This window comes from Colias eurytheme, chromosome 5 (assembly GCF_061535395.1).
Source record: "Colias eurytheme isolate Ceu_HAF_F1 chromosome 5, ilColEury1 Martin Lab GWU primary, whole genome shotgun sequence".
NCBI classification, from domain to species: domain Eukaryota; kingdom Metazoa; phylum Arthropoda; class Insecta; order Lepidoptera; family Pieridae; genus Colias; species Colias eurytheme.
The window spans coordinates 2,695,709-2,714,266 of NC_142984.1; the positions used below are offsets into that span (position 1 = coordinate 2,695,709).

General features: G+C 34.4%; 1 protein-coding gene across 12 annotated transcripts in view; it reads right to left on the reverse strand.

The window, feature by feature from the left end:
- The window catches only part of LOC149908338 (uncharacterized), a 465,602-nt gene that overhangs the window by 150,271 nt on the left and 296,773 nt on the right, over nucleotides 1–18,558 (reverse strand). The window contains exons 5-6 of one of the 12 annotated variants that reach the window (XM_090101746.1): nucleotides 11,248–11,355; nucleotides 10,393–10,640 (exon numbers count right to left, since the gene is read on the reverse strand). The exons of 8 other annotated variants lie outside the window; for them this stretch is intronic. In XM_090101746.1, coding sequence (XP_089957872.1) covers nucleotides 10,408–10,640; nucleotides 11,248–11,355 — 341 coding nt within the window. In that variant the 3' untranslated portion in view covers nucleotides 10,393–10,407. Of the gene's footprint in view, nucleotides 1–725; nucleotides 983–4,913; nucleotides 5,183–10,392; nucleotides 10,641–11,247; nucleotides 11,356–12,829; nucleotides 13,078–18,558 lie in introns of those variants that run through there. 3 more of the 12 variants (XM_090101775.1, XM_090101767.1, XM_090101785.1) reach the window with 3 other exon arrangements.

The window sequence follows — 18,558 nt, forward strand, 5'->3', positions numbered from 1 at the left end:
GTAATCAACAAATGGAAAGTCCATAAGTAATCAACAAATGTATGTAAAATACACAACAGAGATTTGGTGGCGTGTCATAAATATTATGATAAGACAAGAGGTGTAATATTAAATTTACATTTATAATTACACAGGAAAAGGTTCAATATCAATTAATTAGCATAGAAAAATCCACTGAATCAAAAAAAAATACTAACTATAACTTACCTTACTCAGTATCTCTTAAATACTTGAGAGGATCTGAAACAAAAATCAATCATTGCAGTTACCAATTTTAAAATCTTCATAAAACTATAGTGCCATTACCAAGTGAAAATTACAATTAACTAATTATATTTAAATTTTGTTACTAAATAAAACAAATCTATTGAAAACGCCCTTGATTAGACCGTACACGGTAATATCTTCAGGGAATTCTAAAGTCCACGTATTTTTATTTATTTATTTATTAGACACACATTGCATTCAGTAACAAATACAAAATAAACCAGATCTTAGACTAAGTTACACCAGTTCATACCATTGATATTAAAGAGGAGCCAGAAAATTTAAAGTAAATTAAAAGTCATTTCGAACCAAATCCCATATTCTTAAATTTAATCTTAATCTAAAAATTCATGATTTGACATAAATAAGAAATAAGTTAAAATGAATTAAAATATTAATTATAATTGTTATAATTAATTAAAAATTTACAATTATTGTAATTATTTTACAAAATTTCTAAAACATCAAACAATTTATGTTTCTTCCGTTTTACACATTAATTTATACATTTTTGGAACGTAATTCTTAGGGAAATGAGTATGTTGGCCAGTAATGGCCATGACTTGGTCGTTTACAGTGACGACGGAAGCGTTGCAGCCACGCCATTGGTGCGTGGAACAGCGCCATCTTGTTTTTCCCACCCGTTTTATTCCGTAGTACGTGTAGTCACAGAGCTTTAGCAGACGCGTCCCGGTCCTCGATCTTACGAATTGTACTGAAAGTAAATTCGCAATTAGATGTGGTTCTGATTCTTCGTAAGCTAATAGACTTTAATGATTATTTTGTCAGACTGATTGTCTGTTACGCTTTTTGCTCGAATGGTTTTGAAAATGATTAGATTTTGAAACAGTGATAACGACTGCAAGAATAAAAAAGACGTGTGGCACTCGGGAGTCGGGGACTGCCGCGGTAAAGCTATTGCATAGCATGCCTTCAAGCCACACCTCCGAACCCGTCGGAGTGGGGAGCGTGAGGTTTTTTCGTTACGGAATTTCTCGATTCGGTCCCCGCGCTCAAGGCCCGCGATAGAAGCTATGCAATAGCTTAATAACGAAAATAATAAAGAAAAAGGATAAATAAACGAGTAAATAACAACAAAAATGTTTTTAATCTCACTATTCACAGGTTTTACGCATTATGAAATATTATAAAGTAGGTATTTTAACGCATTAGAAAGTAGGACAGTATAAGCTGCAAAAACATTCTATAAATATGAAGTAACATTACAACTACCTGTCTCGTTATATTTAAGGTAAAAATATAGTTGTGTAGTTAATTAAACTACATACAATAATAATATACTTTTAATATAACAAAAAAAAAAACACATTTTTTTCCACACAACAGCAAACTTTAAAGAAAAGTGAATTCTCACTTCATTGAACACAAACATTAATATACTCTGTATATCAGTAATGAACATTATCTTCTATTTCTGAATAATTATAAGGATTTATAAAATAAATTACATCATGAGTTTGGTAGACGGAGTGGAGTGGGATGGTCAAATGCAAGCAATCGAAAAACAATGCTTATCCAGGATATTATCCTACTACTATTATAAAGGCGAAAGTCTGTAAGTATGGATGTATGGATGTTGTTACTCTTTCACGTAAAAACTACTGAACCGATTACAATGAAATTTAGCACACATATAGAGGGTAACTTGGATTAACACATAGGATAGGTTTTATCCCGGAAATCTCACGGGAACGGGAACTAGGCGGGTTTTCCTTTGAAAACGCGGGCGAAGAAGCTGCGGGCGGAAATCTAGTACAAAATAAGGCCATTTGTCATTTCTCTCGGTAGTTGTATCGCTAGATGGCGTTGTAATCTATACCGCAACATATAACCCAACGAAATCGAGATGGTAATTATTTATTATATAATTATAAACCCAACCGAAACTATACTATTATACTCTAAGTCAGGGGTTCCCAATCTTTTTCAGCTCGCGGCGCAGTTTCATGTTAAGTTTTTTGTCACGACGCCCTACCCACCCAACCTAGCTATTAGAAAAGAAAACAGTCGATATAGGTACATACAATACAAGAATAGAAAATTAGGTTAGACAGAGAAGAACAAAAATTGAAAATCAATTTCTTTATTGTAAAAGAATTTAAAGAGAAATCAAAAAGTAAGGCTTAAGAAAAATAAAACACGATAAAGGCGATGCGCATGACGTAAGTAGGAATCTATCGTCGCATCGCGTCGTAGCAAACTTTAAACTTAAATCTTGTATATTATTTTATGACGCTATGATATAGGGCGCCGCGGTGCACAGTTTGGGAACCCCTGCTCTAAGTAGTAAAGAAACAAGGCAGTTTATCAGTATAAGGGATCATTTTATCGAACTTCGGCGGGTGATTATGATTCTCGTTGCTCTCTACAATCGTTCCCTCTGTAATCAGTAGCACTCCAGGGCATCTATTCACCTGATGGGTGGAACAGACCCAGCGATTCCTCTTTCTGAACTCTGATGCACTCTTTAGGGAGTACGTATAACCGTTGAGTCTGAGGAGGGCCTTTCCTCTCTGCGACTTGACGAATTCCACTGTAACAATCGTATATCTAAGAAGTGATTTACATATTATGAAGACTAAAACTTTAAATGTTGTGGAATTAAAAATGATTAAAAGGGTTTTTTTAACAATAACTTCATTTTAATAACCATTGAAATACCTATTAATTTTAGAAAGTTTAACCTATTTAAATTCATATTTTCTAATTAAAACAAATGTATTACAATCATATATCATACTAGCTTTCCGCCTGCGGCTTCGCCCGCGTTTTCAAAAAAAAACCCGCATAGTTCCCGTTCCCGTGGGATTTCCGGGATAAAACCTAGCCTATGTCACTCAGAAATGATGTAGCTTTCCAACAGTGAAAGAATTTTTCAAATCTGCCAAGTAGTTTCGGAGCCTATTCAATTCATACAAACAAACAAACAAAAAATCAAACCTTTCCTCTTTATAATATTAGTATAGATAAATACTAAAATAAGTTAAAGCTTAACTAGCAGTAATGTATAATTAAATAATTTATTCAATAAACTAATATTTGGAATTACTTTTAATTGTATTTTTTTACGTAACGTAACGTAATATGTATAATGAGACATTCATAAGTGTCGAACAGATGCCATTTTGTTGTTATTATGGGGTTTATCTGGAAGGGGGGTTGTCTGGAAGAAAGCGCTTACAAGCATCATATACTGGACGGGAAACGAATTAGGTAATTTGAAGATTTTAGTCGGTTCGATTCCAATGGCAAACAAATTTTCGGAAATCTTTGAATGTATTTAAAAAGAATGGAATGTTTATTTTAAGTAGGATTTTTTATATACAGTAAAAAGAGTACTTCCCCTCCAGGTGGCATTAAAAAATTCCACCCTGTATATTGTTCCACGCTTGTCTCACTATAAAAACTACTGAACCGATTACAATGAAATTTAGCACACATATAGAGGGTAACTTGGATTAACACATAGGATAGGTTTTATCCCGGAAATCCCACGGGAACGGGAACTATGCGGGTTTTCCTTTGAAAACGCGGGCGAAGCTGCGGGCGGAAATCTAGTACAAAATAAGGCCATTTGTCATTTCTCTCGGTAGTTGTATCGCTAGATGGCGTTGTAATCTATACTGCAACATATAGGCCAACGAAATCGAGATGGTAATTATTTATATATAATTATAAACCCAACCGAAACTATACTACTATACTCTAAGTCAGGGGTTCCCAATCTTTTTCAGCTCGCGGCGCAGTTTCATGTTAAGTTTTTTGTCACGACGCGACGCCCTACCCACCCAACCTAGCTATTAGAAAAGAAAACAGTCGATATAGGTACATACAATACAAGAATAGAAAATTAGGTTAGACAGAGAAGAACAAAAATAAATATAGTTTGGAAAATCCAAAAGTGCACGCCTCATAATTTTTTTTTAATAATTATTTATTAATTATTATTTTTGTTTATTTAATAACAATTAAACCACATCGAATCAGACCCTGAAAAATGAAAGGGTTCTATTCCTGAGCATACTCAAGCGTAAGAGAAAATATTTAATAACAATTAAACCACATCGAATCAGACCCTGAAAAATGAAAGGGTTCTATTCCTGAGCATACTCAAGCGTAAGAGAAAAAAAAAGACTCGACTAGTAAAGTATTTCGGTCGCTATCGTGTTAACAAGAAAAAGGATCCGCACATACACGCACACGGACGTCCAAGACAGAACTTTTTTAAACTGTTTTTTAACTAGTTTAAATAACAAAAATGACATCAAAAATATCATGAACGTTAAAAATAGTGTTTTTTCTTAATATGTGTGTGTATGTATTATCTTACAAGTGCAATGTATGATACATAAAGACATTTTAAGTTTGAAAAATCAGATGTTTTGCGCGAAGTGACAGTAGTACCCACCTCAACGCTTCGCTTATGAGGCGTGCAATTGAAAATATTAACTCAATTTCTTTATTGTAAAAGAATTTAACGAGAAATCAAAAAGTAAGGCTTAAGAAAAATAAAACACGATAAAGGCGATGCGCATGACGTAAGAATCTATCGTCGCGTCGTAGCAAATTTTAAATCTTGTATATCATTTTATGACGCTATGATATAGGGCACCGCGGTGCACAGTTTGGGAACCCCTGCTCTAAGTAGTAAAGAAACAAGGCAGTGTATCAGTATAAGGGATCATTTTATCGAACTTCGGCGGGTGATTATGATTCTCGTTGCTCTCTACAATCGTTCCCTCTGTAATCAGTAGCACTCCAGGGCATCTATTCACCTTATGGGTGGAACAGACCCAGCGATACCTCTTTCTGAACTCTGATGCACTCTTTAGGGAGTACGTATAACCGTTGAGTCTGAGGAGGGCCTTTCCTCTCTGCGACTTGACGAATTCCACTGTAACAATCGTATATCTAAGAAGTGATTTACATATTATGAAGACTAAAACTTTAAATGTTGTGGAATTAAAAATGATTAAAAGGGTTTTTTTAACAATAACTTCATTTTAATAACCATTGAAATACCTATTAATTTTAGAAAGTTTAACCTATTTAAATTCATATTTTCTTATTAAAACAAATGTATTACAATCATATAAATATATAAATACTAAAATAAGTTAAAGCTTAACTAGCAGTAATGTATAATTAAATAATTTATTCAATAAACTAATATTTGGAATTACTTTTAATTGTATTTTTTACGTAACGTAACGTAATATGTATAATGAGACATTCATAAGTGTCGAACAGATGCCATTTTGTTGTTATTATGGGGTTTATCTGGAAGAGGGGTTGTCTGGAAGAAAGCGCTTGCAAGCATCATATACTGGACGGGAAACGAATTAGGTAATTTGAAGATTTTAGTCGGTTCGATTCCAATGGCAAACAAATTTTCGGAAATCTTTGAATGTATTTAAAAAGAATGGAATGTTTATTTTAAGTAGGATTTTTTATATACAGTAAAAAAAGTACTTCCCCTCCAAGTGGCATTAAAAAATTCCACCCTGTATATTGTTCCACGCTTGTCTCACTATATTGCACGGTTATATTATTATATGAGAAATTTTTGAGAAAAATAAAAAAAAATTGGTAACTCAACGGTATTCGAGTCCGCGTCTTTTTGCCATTCCGGGGCGACGCCTGACCACTGTACCACCCGTCATCCCGCCAGAGCTATCGACATATTCTACTCTTTCGGTTCTATACTATATCTACCAATAGATACTTGACTGACCGGTTTGCTTGGTTGGTTGTGATCCTGCCTTCCAAGCTAGAGTGCCAGTTCGATTCCCACCCAGGGTAAATATTTGTCTAATGAACATAGATGTTTGCTCTGTATCTGAGTGTTAATTATCTATATAAGTATTTATTTAAAATTATATATGTTTATCAGTTTATCTGGTTTCCATAATACAAGCGAAAAGCTTAGTATGGGATCAGATCGTGCGTGTGAAATTTTCCTGAAATATTTATTTATAGCTTGTTACCTTTTGCCCAGGTGGCCTGGAAAAGATCACTTCTAAGTGATAAGGCCGCCAGATAAACTATACTGTTTTTTGTATACATTAGCAATAAGTTTCCCATGCTTTATTATAGAGAGTAATAAATAACATAAATAAAATACTATTGGGTCGGGTTGAAGCGTGGATTGAACGGTCCATGGTTGTGTTCATTGTGAATAGCGACCACTTCGTTCTCCACGGTATACAGTGCTGCTTTACAATACTTGTTGCTTGTACAACACCACCGCTCTTTCCCTGCAGCGCCAGCCTTGGAACGCATGTAGAATGTGTAGTCGCCGATTTTTATGTTGACCTTACCGCGTCGGGACATTATCATTACCGCTGTAAGCAATACTTCTTGTATACACATGTATATTTGATTCTTGTATTGTTTTTTCTTATAATAATAAGATATTCGCTTTAGGCAAATAAATAATTTCTTTTAAGCGTTTTTAGAACAGGTCAAAATTAAATAAACTGCCCAGTAATCGTTTTATAAATTATATTAGAGGTAACATGATTAAAGCATTAAACGATTATTTCATTAAGAAAATGTTAATAATATATTCACGGGCATTATAAACATTAATAAAAAATATCCTTAAGGACTTCACTGTTCCTTGTGAAAAGAATAGACTGATATTATCCCTACTATACTTGAAACAAAACAAGCTATTCCGATAGATATGCGATTAAATCTCGTACGTAGAACACTATAGAGACTCTAATCGCGTATCGTAATACCCATACCCATGCCGATAGTGGATACCGCTCTGGTTTGAATAAGTCTTAACAGTAGGCTAAAAGATTTCTTTGCACGATTGAAAATGTTATAAACAGACAGAGGCGAAAACCTACTTTGTTTCCTATGTACTATTTAGGAATAGTTACGATTCTAGCCATGGTTATGTTCCTCCTTGATGTTCTCTATATCGTAGTTTAACATTTTGATCCTGACTTTACATCCCAGTTTCTTGGGCTTCGAACAATACCAGATACTTTTGCCAAAGTCATTGCAATAACTCCTCGAAAATGTATTTTTACCAATTCGTATAGCGTAGCCTTTTCCACCGCGCAACACGAACTCGAAACCTGAAAATAATTAAAATGTAAATAAAGAGCGTGTGTGCCGAGCACACGTGTCAGGAGTGAAACTTCTTTGACAAGATTTACAGATACTTAAATCATTAGCCAAAGGCTATAAAATGATTTAAGTATTGACCTTGAAATTTATATTCTCTTTATGAAAATTGATCTTGAAATTTTATGCTCAATGCACCTTAACACGTTCCCAGCGGCACAAATATATCTGTACTTTCCATTACTGCGTTACGGGTCGTTTTAAACCTTGTCCTATAATAGAGATTGTGGCGGCACGAGGCATATTAAACCTCACCGCCCGTAGGAGACCATAGTCCATTTTTTGGCGCCAAATAAGACAAATTGTGCGGCTTTTGTCGTGATTTTTACTTACAATGAGTTCATTAACCTAAATCTACCGCCGCCCGTGGTTAGATTAGTTAGTTTAGATTCTATGGGTAAAATAAAATGTGGGGTCTGATGTACCCCATACCGCACTGAACAATAGTAGTTTTTCATATAATTTAGTGATGGGAAAAGAAATATCGATTTTATTTAATTGTATTTATTTATTAAACTTATGGATGTTTTTCATTAAAACAGGCCAAACAATAATATTTTTTGCAAACAGTGCATTCTGTGACAATTTTCTTTACTTTTTTGTCGGTCTCACGACTTGTTAAGAAGGTGCGGAGTTTTTCGTAACATCCTACACATCTCCTCTTCTTTGATCCCTTTTCGAGATGATGTGTCTTGTTTGTAGTGGGTTCTGAAAAGTAAGGTCGAGCTGAGTAAATTAGGGTAAGAGTTAGATAGACTCGGGTAGAGTTGGGTAAAGTTGGTTAGAGTAGGGAAGAGTGGGGTTGATTTGGGCAATAGTTAAATTTTGATGAGCCATACACCGATTACTGGGTGTTTTGGATTTGCCGCGCGTTGATTCGGTGAACAAACAAACTAATAGTAATCATGATTATCAACCTATTTGAAGAAAACTCAACATGTCACATTCACGTTTCTATTAACGATATTTATTATAACGAGTAGTTAGGATGTTTGAAAATTACCTGTATCCACATACAAGTCCTTCTTTGTAAAAGCTTCAATAAGTTGTTCCACAAATAGTCTCTTTGGCATTTTATTTCTATCACCATTAATTGAATTATACACAATCCAGACGTTAATAAAGTGAAGTCCCATGTCCCCTAGTCGGGTAAGGGGCAAATGCATTATACATCTGTTTCACTGATCGATTTTCTTTTAGGGACAAGTAGGCGATCAGCCTTCTGTCTCCTACCAGACCGAGACATTTTTTTTTTCGTCTCCACTGGGAATCGAACCCAGGACCCCTCGGTGCTACGCTCACGCGTCAACCACTGTACCAAGGAGACGTTAATAAGGGCTGTACCAAATATTAGCTGCATTATTACTTTCCTCCACCACTTAATTCCTTTCTTTAATGTTGTATATACGAAGACATTTGGTCACTATAGTCAATTCCTTTTTTTGTTTCATTGTACATTAGAACACTTCCGGGCTTTTTAATGCTTTCGTTAGTTCCTCTCTTCTTTTTCCCAGTATCTATTAGTTTATCGTCATGATCTTTGCACGTAGTCAACATTAAAACATTTCTTATATCTGGGTAGATACCCATTTCAATACTTTCACACCCTTTTTGTTATTTTTTCCAATTATCTGGCCCTTTTTGCCCTGACCATTTATTTTCGCATTAACAACTTTCTTTGGCAAATATTTTCTTCTTAATAGCTACTAATTACATCAAGATCAGTTTCAAAAAAAGTTCAAAAAAACTACATCTATAATGTATAACAGTTAAAAGTGAAAACTACATCAAGAACATTTGATTTAAAAATAGATATTGGCTCATGACTAGAAAATTATCACCTAATTCTTTTTATAAATCTTAAACAGTACTCCGTTCTTGATGTGGAATTTTGGAGGATCGTGGTTATGTTTCAGGAAAGCCCGGGAGATGATGACTTGGTCTTTGCTGAGCGAGAACCGAGCGCCGCAGCTCCAGCCATATGTGCAACTCCAGTGGTCTACACTCTCCAGTTTTCGATGACAGAAGAACGTATAATCGTTAACTATTGCTATTTTATTCCCTGACACCTTGCGCACGAATTCCACTGAAACAGTTTTAGTATGCTGAGTTCAGTTTGGAATATCGACGTATAGGCTTAGTCTACGTATACTGTTAGGCTACTTAGGTATATGTCTAGTCTTAATACTAAGTAATATTTCTACGTATACTCTACGTCTAAATAATGTATGCTTATGATGTACTGCAGTTCTTTATCGTGTGTGTCATTCAGAACTACAATTAACGTATGAACAGCTGTTCAGTACCTTAATTGTGAGTTCAAGTACTTCATGGACTGAAGAAAGTTCTAATGATAAATAAAACACATAATTGAGAGAAAGAAAATAAATTTATTACCGATACGAAAGAAAAATAAAAATAACTAAAATTAATTAAAATGAATAGTTAATTAGAAATAGTTATGTACTAGTTTTACTATTTTTTCAAACTTTGCTAAGATGTTCAAGATCTCAACCGGGATGTGTTGAAACTAGCTGCTGCCCGGTTTCGCCCGGGTTGTCACGGCGTTTTTAATATTGTCAAAAAACTTATTTTCTCTTATTAGAACATGAGTATTGATAATAGCAATCAAAACACGTTTTACTATAGATTAATCTTCAATTCTACTGTCGTGTCATCATAATATAAAATTATCCCTAGATCATACAGCATGACATGCATTTCGTGGATGCATGAATGACATGCAAACTTTCTGCCGGCAGCTGATCGATGCTACTTTTTATTTTCTATCCTGCAAGGTAGACGAACATGCAGCATGATCGTTTAGATCGTTTGCTGTGATGCAAACAACATGTGTCACTACACTATCAGGCTGGACGCGAAGTGTATAAAAATGCATGGTTTGACACCCATGCAGCATGACAATTCACGCACGCATGCTATGTTAATAGTCTAGGGACTACTTAAGGCACGCATTTACAGTTTATAAAAAAATCCACCCTTAATAATGTACCTCGATGACTCATGGTTATGCTCCAACTTAGCGTTGTGTATCTTATTATCCTTATCCACATAAAATCGTGCCCGACATGACTTCCAACCTTTTGAGCAAACCCAAAGATCTCTGGCACCAAAAGTTTGCTGGACGGAGTACGTGTAGTTATTTAGGACTGCTACCTTCTTTCCTGTGCGTCGCTTGAAGTATAACACTGAAAGGAAATAAATTTTAATACATGTAAATTTTGCTTGAGTTTAGGTACCGGTAGCGTAGTGTGCGAGCCTACATACTAATGTATGTGAGATATTCCGCGGCTACTAGTCTCCGAGACTTGCAGGATACTTGAATCACCTGTGCATATCGTAATGGGAGAATGGCCTAATACAGCATGACATACATTTCGTGGATGCATGCATGCATGCTCTATGCCGGCAGCTGCTTGCAGCGAGTTTGCATGTCATCATAATAAAAAGTAGTATCGATTAGCTGATCGATACTACTTTTTATTTTCTATCCTGCAAGGTAAACGAACATGCAGCATGATCGTTTGCTGTGATGCAAACGCTTAGTGTGTCATTACACTCTCAGGCTGGACGCGAACTGTATAAATATGCATGGTTTGACACCCATTTAGCATGACAATTCACGCACGCATGCTATGTTAATAGTCTAGGCACTACTTAAAGCACGCATTTACAGTTTATAAAAAATTCCACCCTTAATAATGTACTTCGATGACTTATGGTTATGCTCCAACTTGGCGTTATGTATCTGATTATCCTTATCCACATAAAATCGTGCCCGACATGAATTCCAACCTTTTGAGCAAACCCAAATATCTTTGGCACCAAAAGTTCTCTGGAAGGAGTACGTGTAGTTATTTAGAACTGCTAACTTCTTTCCTGTGCGTCGCTTGAAGTATAACACTGAAAGGAAATAAATTTTAATACATGTAAATTTTGCTTGAGTTTTGTGCTCAGCTAATGAGTTTGTTAAAAGTAAAATTGTTAATGAACTGAACAATTTTTTTCAGGACACGACGAACGTCATGCAACATTGGGTCCTCTTTAAATTCAAAATAATTCCGGGCTCGTGTGTATGGAATTATATTGAGTTTAAAGCCAATGCCACAAAACTATAAATTTTCATTATGTAGGGGTCACCTAGAAGGCAGTTACTACTAATACAAATATGCTTGCAGTAAGGGAGGAAAAAATAATACACTAGCTACGTAATAGATCATTTTTAATAGTTATTTTTTTTAGTTTTAATTTCAATTTATTCATTGTTAACAAATAATTTCTTAAACTATCAAGCAAATAAAATATTAACATTTTTTTTATATAAGAGCAGGTAACTGAGCAGGTAGATCACCTAATGAGGTGATACATGTCTGTGGGTGACACCACCGCCCATGAGCACTCACAAAATTACCTTTGTGAGGCTGTTACCGGCTGTCGAAGTCCGGGTTGATAATAAAAATTAAACCTAGTACATATATCTATACTAATATTATAAAGAGGAAAAGTTTGTAAGTATGTATGTATGTATGGTTTTCACGCAAAAACTACTGGACCGATTTCAAAAATTCTTTCACCATTAGAAAGCTGCATCTTTACTGAGCAACATAGGCTATATTGCATTTTCAAAAAAATTCGAGATCCTTACCAAAAATGCAATAATGTAACCCAAGGTGTAAAAAAATCCTCAATAAAACTTCTGTCATCGCGTGCGCTGAAGAATCTATTGAAGATATAACAAAAAAATGTTCTACGGTATTATAGAATGGATCAATATCTACAAGAAAGTCCGCGATACCATATGTCCATCTTCAGTACCTAGTTATGTTACTACAACAACTTTTTTACGTTTTCAAAGTAAATAGAAGTGCCGACAGTAATCAAACCATGTTATCCATACACATATATTAATCCTTATCCCATTAAATGATCTTTTATTATAGACTGTTTCAATACCAGCAAAATACTTTTTAAATGAAAAGAATTGGATATTCCATTCAAAAGATACAACGAATTTTTAAAAATGTCAATCTACAGAAAATAGTAGGTATACTGTTCGAGCAGGCCGTAGTGCGGGGGTCACGGAGGAATTCTACCAATATGCGTCTTGACGGAACACAGTACTGACTAGACACTGTACTATACTGTCAATAACTACTGTTATATTGAATAATGTTAAAATTGCAATGGCTTATTGTTATAACTAAATTTACACCAAAACATAAATATTATCATGTATTGTAAAAGAGAACGATATACAAACAGTACATATAGCTAACAGCACTATCAGGCTGGACGATAACTGTTGAAATATGCATGGTTTGACACCCATTCAGCATGACAATTCACGCACGCATGCTATGTTAATAGTCTAGGGACTACTTAAAGCACGCATTTACAGTTTATAAAAAATTCCACCCTTAATAATGTACTTCGATGACTTATGGTTATGCTCCAACTCGGCGTTGTGTATCTGATTATCCTTATCCACATAAAATCGTGCCCGACATGAATTCCAACCTTTTGAGCAAACCCAAATATCTTTGGCATCAAAAGTTCTCTGGAAGGAGTACGTGTAGTTATTTAGAACTGCTAACTTCTTTCCTGTGCATCGCTTGTAGTATAACACTGAAAGGAAATAAATTTTAATACATGTAAATTTTGATTGAGTTTTGTGCTAAGCTAATGAGTTCGTTAAAAGTAAAATTGTTAATGAACTGAACAATTTTTTTTCAGGACACGACGAACGTCATGCAACTCTGGGTCCTCTTTAAATTCAAAATAATTCCGGGCTCGTGTGTATGGAATTATATTGAGTTTAAAGCCAATGCCACAAAACTATAAATTTTCATTATGTAGGGGTCACCTAGAAGGCAGTTACTACTAAAACAAATATGCTTGCAGTAAGGGAGGAGAAAATAATACACTAGCTACGTAATAGATCTTTTTTAATAGTTATTTTTTTTAGTTTTAATTTCAATTTATTCATTGTTAAGAAATAATCTCTTAAACTATCAAGCAAATAAAATATTAACATTGGATAAGTACTGAATAATAAAATAAAACATTGTAACTTGTACAAAAGAGATTCCGTACAATTGTACCGTTCACAAAACAGATTGGAATCTTCAAGATAATATTCAAGCTTCAGTGTTATTTAGCAGAAAATAAGAATTTAACATTATTCAAAAACCATTGGAAATGCTCAAAGAGTCCAGAGCACTAGGCAGTATTACCTTACAACCTATTATAGAATTCCTTGAGGTTTTCATTAGTCACATTCCTTTCAAGCCTCTCCCTCTAAAGTAGACTACATCACAACCCCAGTAGTTCCCTGCATCTATCTATTTTATCTATTATAATAACAACAATACTAGCTGACACGACACACGCCCTATCTCCGCCAACATTCAAACGCGTGAAGTTAATGGGCCCTCTTCACAATGGGCAGCGTTGGGCGAGTAGAGGCAATCACGATAGTGTAGAGCGCCTAAATGTCTATGGTCGGCCGTCATTGTAGGTTGTTCATAATCGCCAAAATGGCGGCAAACATCGACAATGGTTTGTTGAGCCGTTGCCCATTGCGAAAATAGTCGTTAAATGTTCTTATTTTTAAATGTAGCAAGTTTCTTAACTATTCTTCAAAAGATTATTTTCTTGACAATAACAAATGCAAAAATAAAGAATTATCGATATCGGTGACTGGGAAACAGGTATACATTTTTAAATACAGACTAGCTATGCCTCGCGGTTTTACCCGCAGTGCTCCACCCTGTTGGTATTAGCGTGATGATATATAGCCTTTCTCGATAAATGGGTTATGTAACACCGAAATAATTTTTCCAGTAAAATTGGACCAGTAGTTCCTGAGATTAGCGCGTTCAAACAAAGAAATTTTTCAGCTTTATAATATTTTAAGTAATAAGTATAAGTATAGATTTTATTCTTCATAATGGTGATTATGATTTTGGTGGACCTTCACCACCACCCGGGACACCGTCCAAAGCCTTGCTTTACAGCCACTGTTCCTCTTTACGCATCTCCAGATCTCCTTAAAATTGATTATTGTCTCTCTGTTAAAACGATATCCATTTAAGATCAGTACTGGATTACCGGCTTTCGTCATAGTGTATGCCACTGCAAACATTTATTCATTTTTAATATGGATATAATATATTTGATGGTACATATTATATTATCACCATTTAAGCCCGTAAAGAAATGTAGTAGAAGAACTTCATCTGTTATTCAATCTTATATTGCGGTGCATTTAATATTAATCACATAATATTATACGATTATGTAGGGGTCACCAAGAAATCAGTTACTACTAATACAAATATGCTTGCAGTAAGGGAGGAAAAAATAATACACTACCTACGTAATAGATCATTTTTAATAGTTATTTTATTCATTGTTAACAAATAATATCTTAAACTACCAAGCAATTTAAATATTAACATTGGATAAGTACTTAATAATAAATAAAACATTGTAACTTGTACAAAAGAGATTCCGTACAATTGTACCGTTCACAAAACAGATTGGAATCTACAAGATAATATTCGCAATGGCTTTAGTTGCAATTTAGTAGAAAATAAGAATTTAATATTATCCAAAAACCTTTTAAATTTCCCATAGAGTTTCCCACTACTAGGCTGTACCTTACAACCTAGAATAGAATTCCTTAAGGTTTTCATTAGTTCTAATAAACATATCTCTCAAGCCATTGCCTCTAAGGTAGCATCACAAGCCCAGTATTTCCCTGCATCTATCTATTTTATCTATACTAATATTATAAAGCTGAAGAGTTTGTTTGTTTGAACGCGCTAATCTCGGGAACTACACCTCTACACTGTTTGTATTAGCGTGATGATAGCCTTTTCGATAAATGGGTTATGTAACAGCGAAATATTTTTTTCAAATCGGACCAGTGTTCCTGAGATTAGCGCGTTCAAACAAAAAAAATCAGCTTTATAATATTTTTAGTAATAAGTATAAGTATAGATTTTATTCTTCATACTGATGATTATGATCTTGGAGGACCTTCACCACCACCCGGGACACCGTCCAAAGCCTTGCTTTACAGCCTCTGTTCTTCTTTACACATCTCCAGATCTCCTTAAAATTCAACATTTTCTCTCTGTTAAAACGATATCCATTTAAGATCAGTACTGGATTACCGGCTTTCGTCATTGTGTACACAACTGTAAAGATTTATTCATTTTTAATATGGACATAATATATTTGATGGTACAAATGTACAAACACATAAGTTTTAGGTTCGATGCTTCGTTATCATGAAATGCAGGTTATATTTCATATTTATTTTCTCTTTATTTAAAATCGTATAATATTATGTGATTAATATAATATTATCACCATTTAAAAGCTCGTAAATAAATGAATAAAAAAATACTTCACAATAATATAGCAATTTCAATAAATAAACAAAACTTGTAAAAAGAATATCTTTATTTTCGATCACAAGGTTAAAAGGTGGAAAGAAAACCCCGCATAGTTCCCGTTTCCGTGGGATTTCCGTGATGAAACCTATCCTATGTTTTAATCCAAGTTACCCTCTATATGTGTACTAAATTTCATTTTAATCGGTTCAGTAGTATTTGCGTGAAAGAGTAACAAACACACACACATCCTCACAAACTTTCGCTTTTATAATACTAGTAGGACTGCTGAAAGCACACTTTAAATCTTATTAAAGTATTTTATTTCTTACTGAATACACAGTTGACAGATATATGGTGCTGAATACAAGTACATACTTCACCTTTTATTCAATCTTATATTACGGTGTATTTACACTTTACACCAAACGAGCAAATGCTCATTCTAACCGCACTATGTCAAATTAATTTAAACAAGCATTCTATGCAATGCATTGCATACATTCTAATACTGAACAACACTCATTACGAGTTTTCGTTTACACTAAAAGATCACGAAAAAATGCTCTAGCTCTATGTTCGTTTGATGTGAATGCACCGCTATATGAACACATAATTAAAATAAATTAATACGTACAAGCATAACAAGTGAAATTAATATACGTCTTATATCATTCAAATCCTATATAATTGAAGAATAAAATACATCAATCATTCGAAGCCGTGTCTTTTTGCCAAACCGGAGCAACGCCTACCCTCTCGGCTAACAGTGATTCCGTGACTTTTATTAAAATAAGCTAATATCTAAAGAATCTCAAAAAGTATTTATTATATTTACAATTATTATCAGTGTGTGTGATCCAATTTAGTTTTCACGATCTCATCATCAAAGGTGATGATGCTGGCCTTGCAAGTGTTCTTTCGGCAGCAGTTCCAGGTGATCTTTGGCCCACGGCATCCCATCTTCATATTGTACCTATATTTGCCCATTATTAGTACAGGATTTCCAAACCGAGATACTGTGATCCTAGGCTCTGAAACATATTTGATTTTTTTTTAATTTCCTCATCTGCAAATGAAGCAAGGAAAGTCGAAAAAAATGTTGTGTGGTTTTATGAAACCACGGTAAAAGTGAAACTGTTCGAACGGTTCCGAACACTGCTTTGTGTAGCGCATGTCGCGTGACGGTCGGCTGCCGAGTAGGTATACCTACTCGGCAGCCGCGATACACGCGACATGCGCTACACAGACCAAAAAGTTTGAGACGATGTAATAAAAGTTTCACTTAAAAAAAAACTATTTTTGGGATAATAAATAAACAAAATTTAAGGTACCTGTACCTTAAATTTTGATTTATCCAGATAAATCTTGTTAAAAAAATAAAGTATTCTTTGAAAAATAAATTTGCAAAGCTGAAGAATAAATGAAAAACTGTTTTTGAAGAGAATTATACCATTCTAAGAGTTTATTAATACTTATGATAGCTAAATTAATAAAAAGACGGGTTGCATTCCGGGAGTGCCGACAGAAGTGAAAACTTGATTATTAACGTTGAGCATGTTTGATATCCATCCGTCTTACGCTTTTTCGATCAGGTCACGTGCCCTGACGCGAGTTTAAGATTTTATATTATACCCATTACAGAATAAAAAACCGGCCAAGTGCGAGTCGGGCTCGCGCACAAAGGGTTCCGTAGCAGCAAATATAATAAATTACAGTTAAATCAACCTATCTCAAAAACTATAAGAGATACTTTGATCAAACCAAAAATCGTTGAAAGAGTTAATTAGCATGCATCACCTCTATTTTTTTTAGAATTTTATACCCCGTAGTTATAAAAATAGAGGGGGGGGGACATACTTTTTACGACTTTGAGAGCTGATATCTCAAAAACCGTTCACTTTAAGAAAAATGTTTTTTAGAAAACTTTATATCATTTTAAAAGACCTTTCCATTGATACCCCACACGGGTATGTACATCGAAAAAAAAAATTTCATCCCTCAGTTACATGTATGGGGGGCCCCACCCCCAATTCTTTTTTTTACTATTTAGTGTCATATTTTTGTAGCGGTTCATACAACACATATTCCCATCAAATTTCATCACTGTAGTACTTATAGTTTCCGAGTAAATCGGCTGTGACAGACGGACAGACGGACAGACGGACAGACGGACATGACGAAACTATAAGGGTTCCGTTTTTGCCATTTTGGCTACGGAACCCTAAAAAGTGCTCAACGCCGCTAAAGAAGTTTTCACTTCAAAAATTTTAAATAGTAAGTTGCCGTTCTTCTTGTTTACGCAATTATGACTTAAATACCGATATTATAGCAAAAACAAAAATAAGGGAATCCATTGAATAGGAGAAGTTCTTAAAGTTGTAAGTACTTGCTGAGGGCCTCACCATTTAGGTCGCCACACAAATTTCTTATCGTGTTTTAGTTAAATTATTTTTGTTCATTAGTCTTTATTTTTTTTGCGTGTTATTTTTTTAATTTTGTTATATTTATGTTCTATGTGGTGTACCTAATAAAAATGATTTTCTTTCTTTCTTTCTTTCTTTACTTCACCCACAGTAATCATTTTTTAAAGGGTAGGTATGAAAAGCACTTCTTTGACAAAACTTTCTTTATCAATAAGTTTTAAAGGTTTTTTATTAAACTATTTTTAAATCTTAGTGAGTATGGTTGCAATTATTTCTAA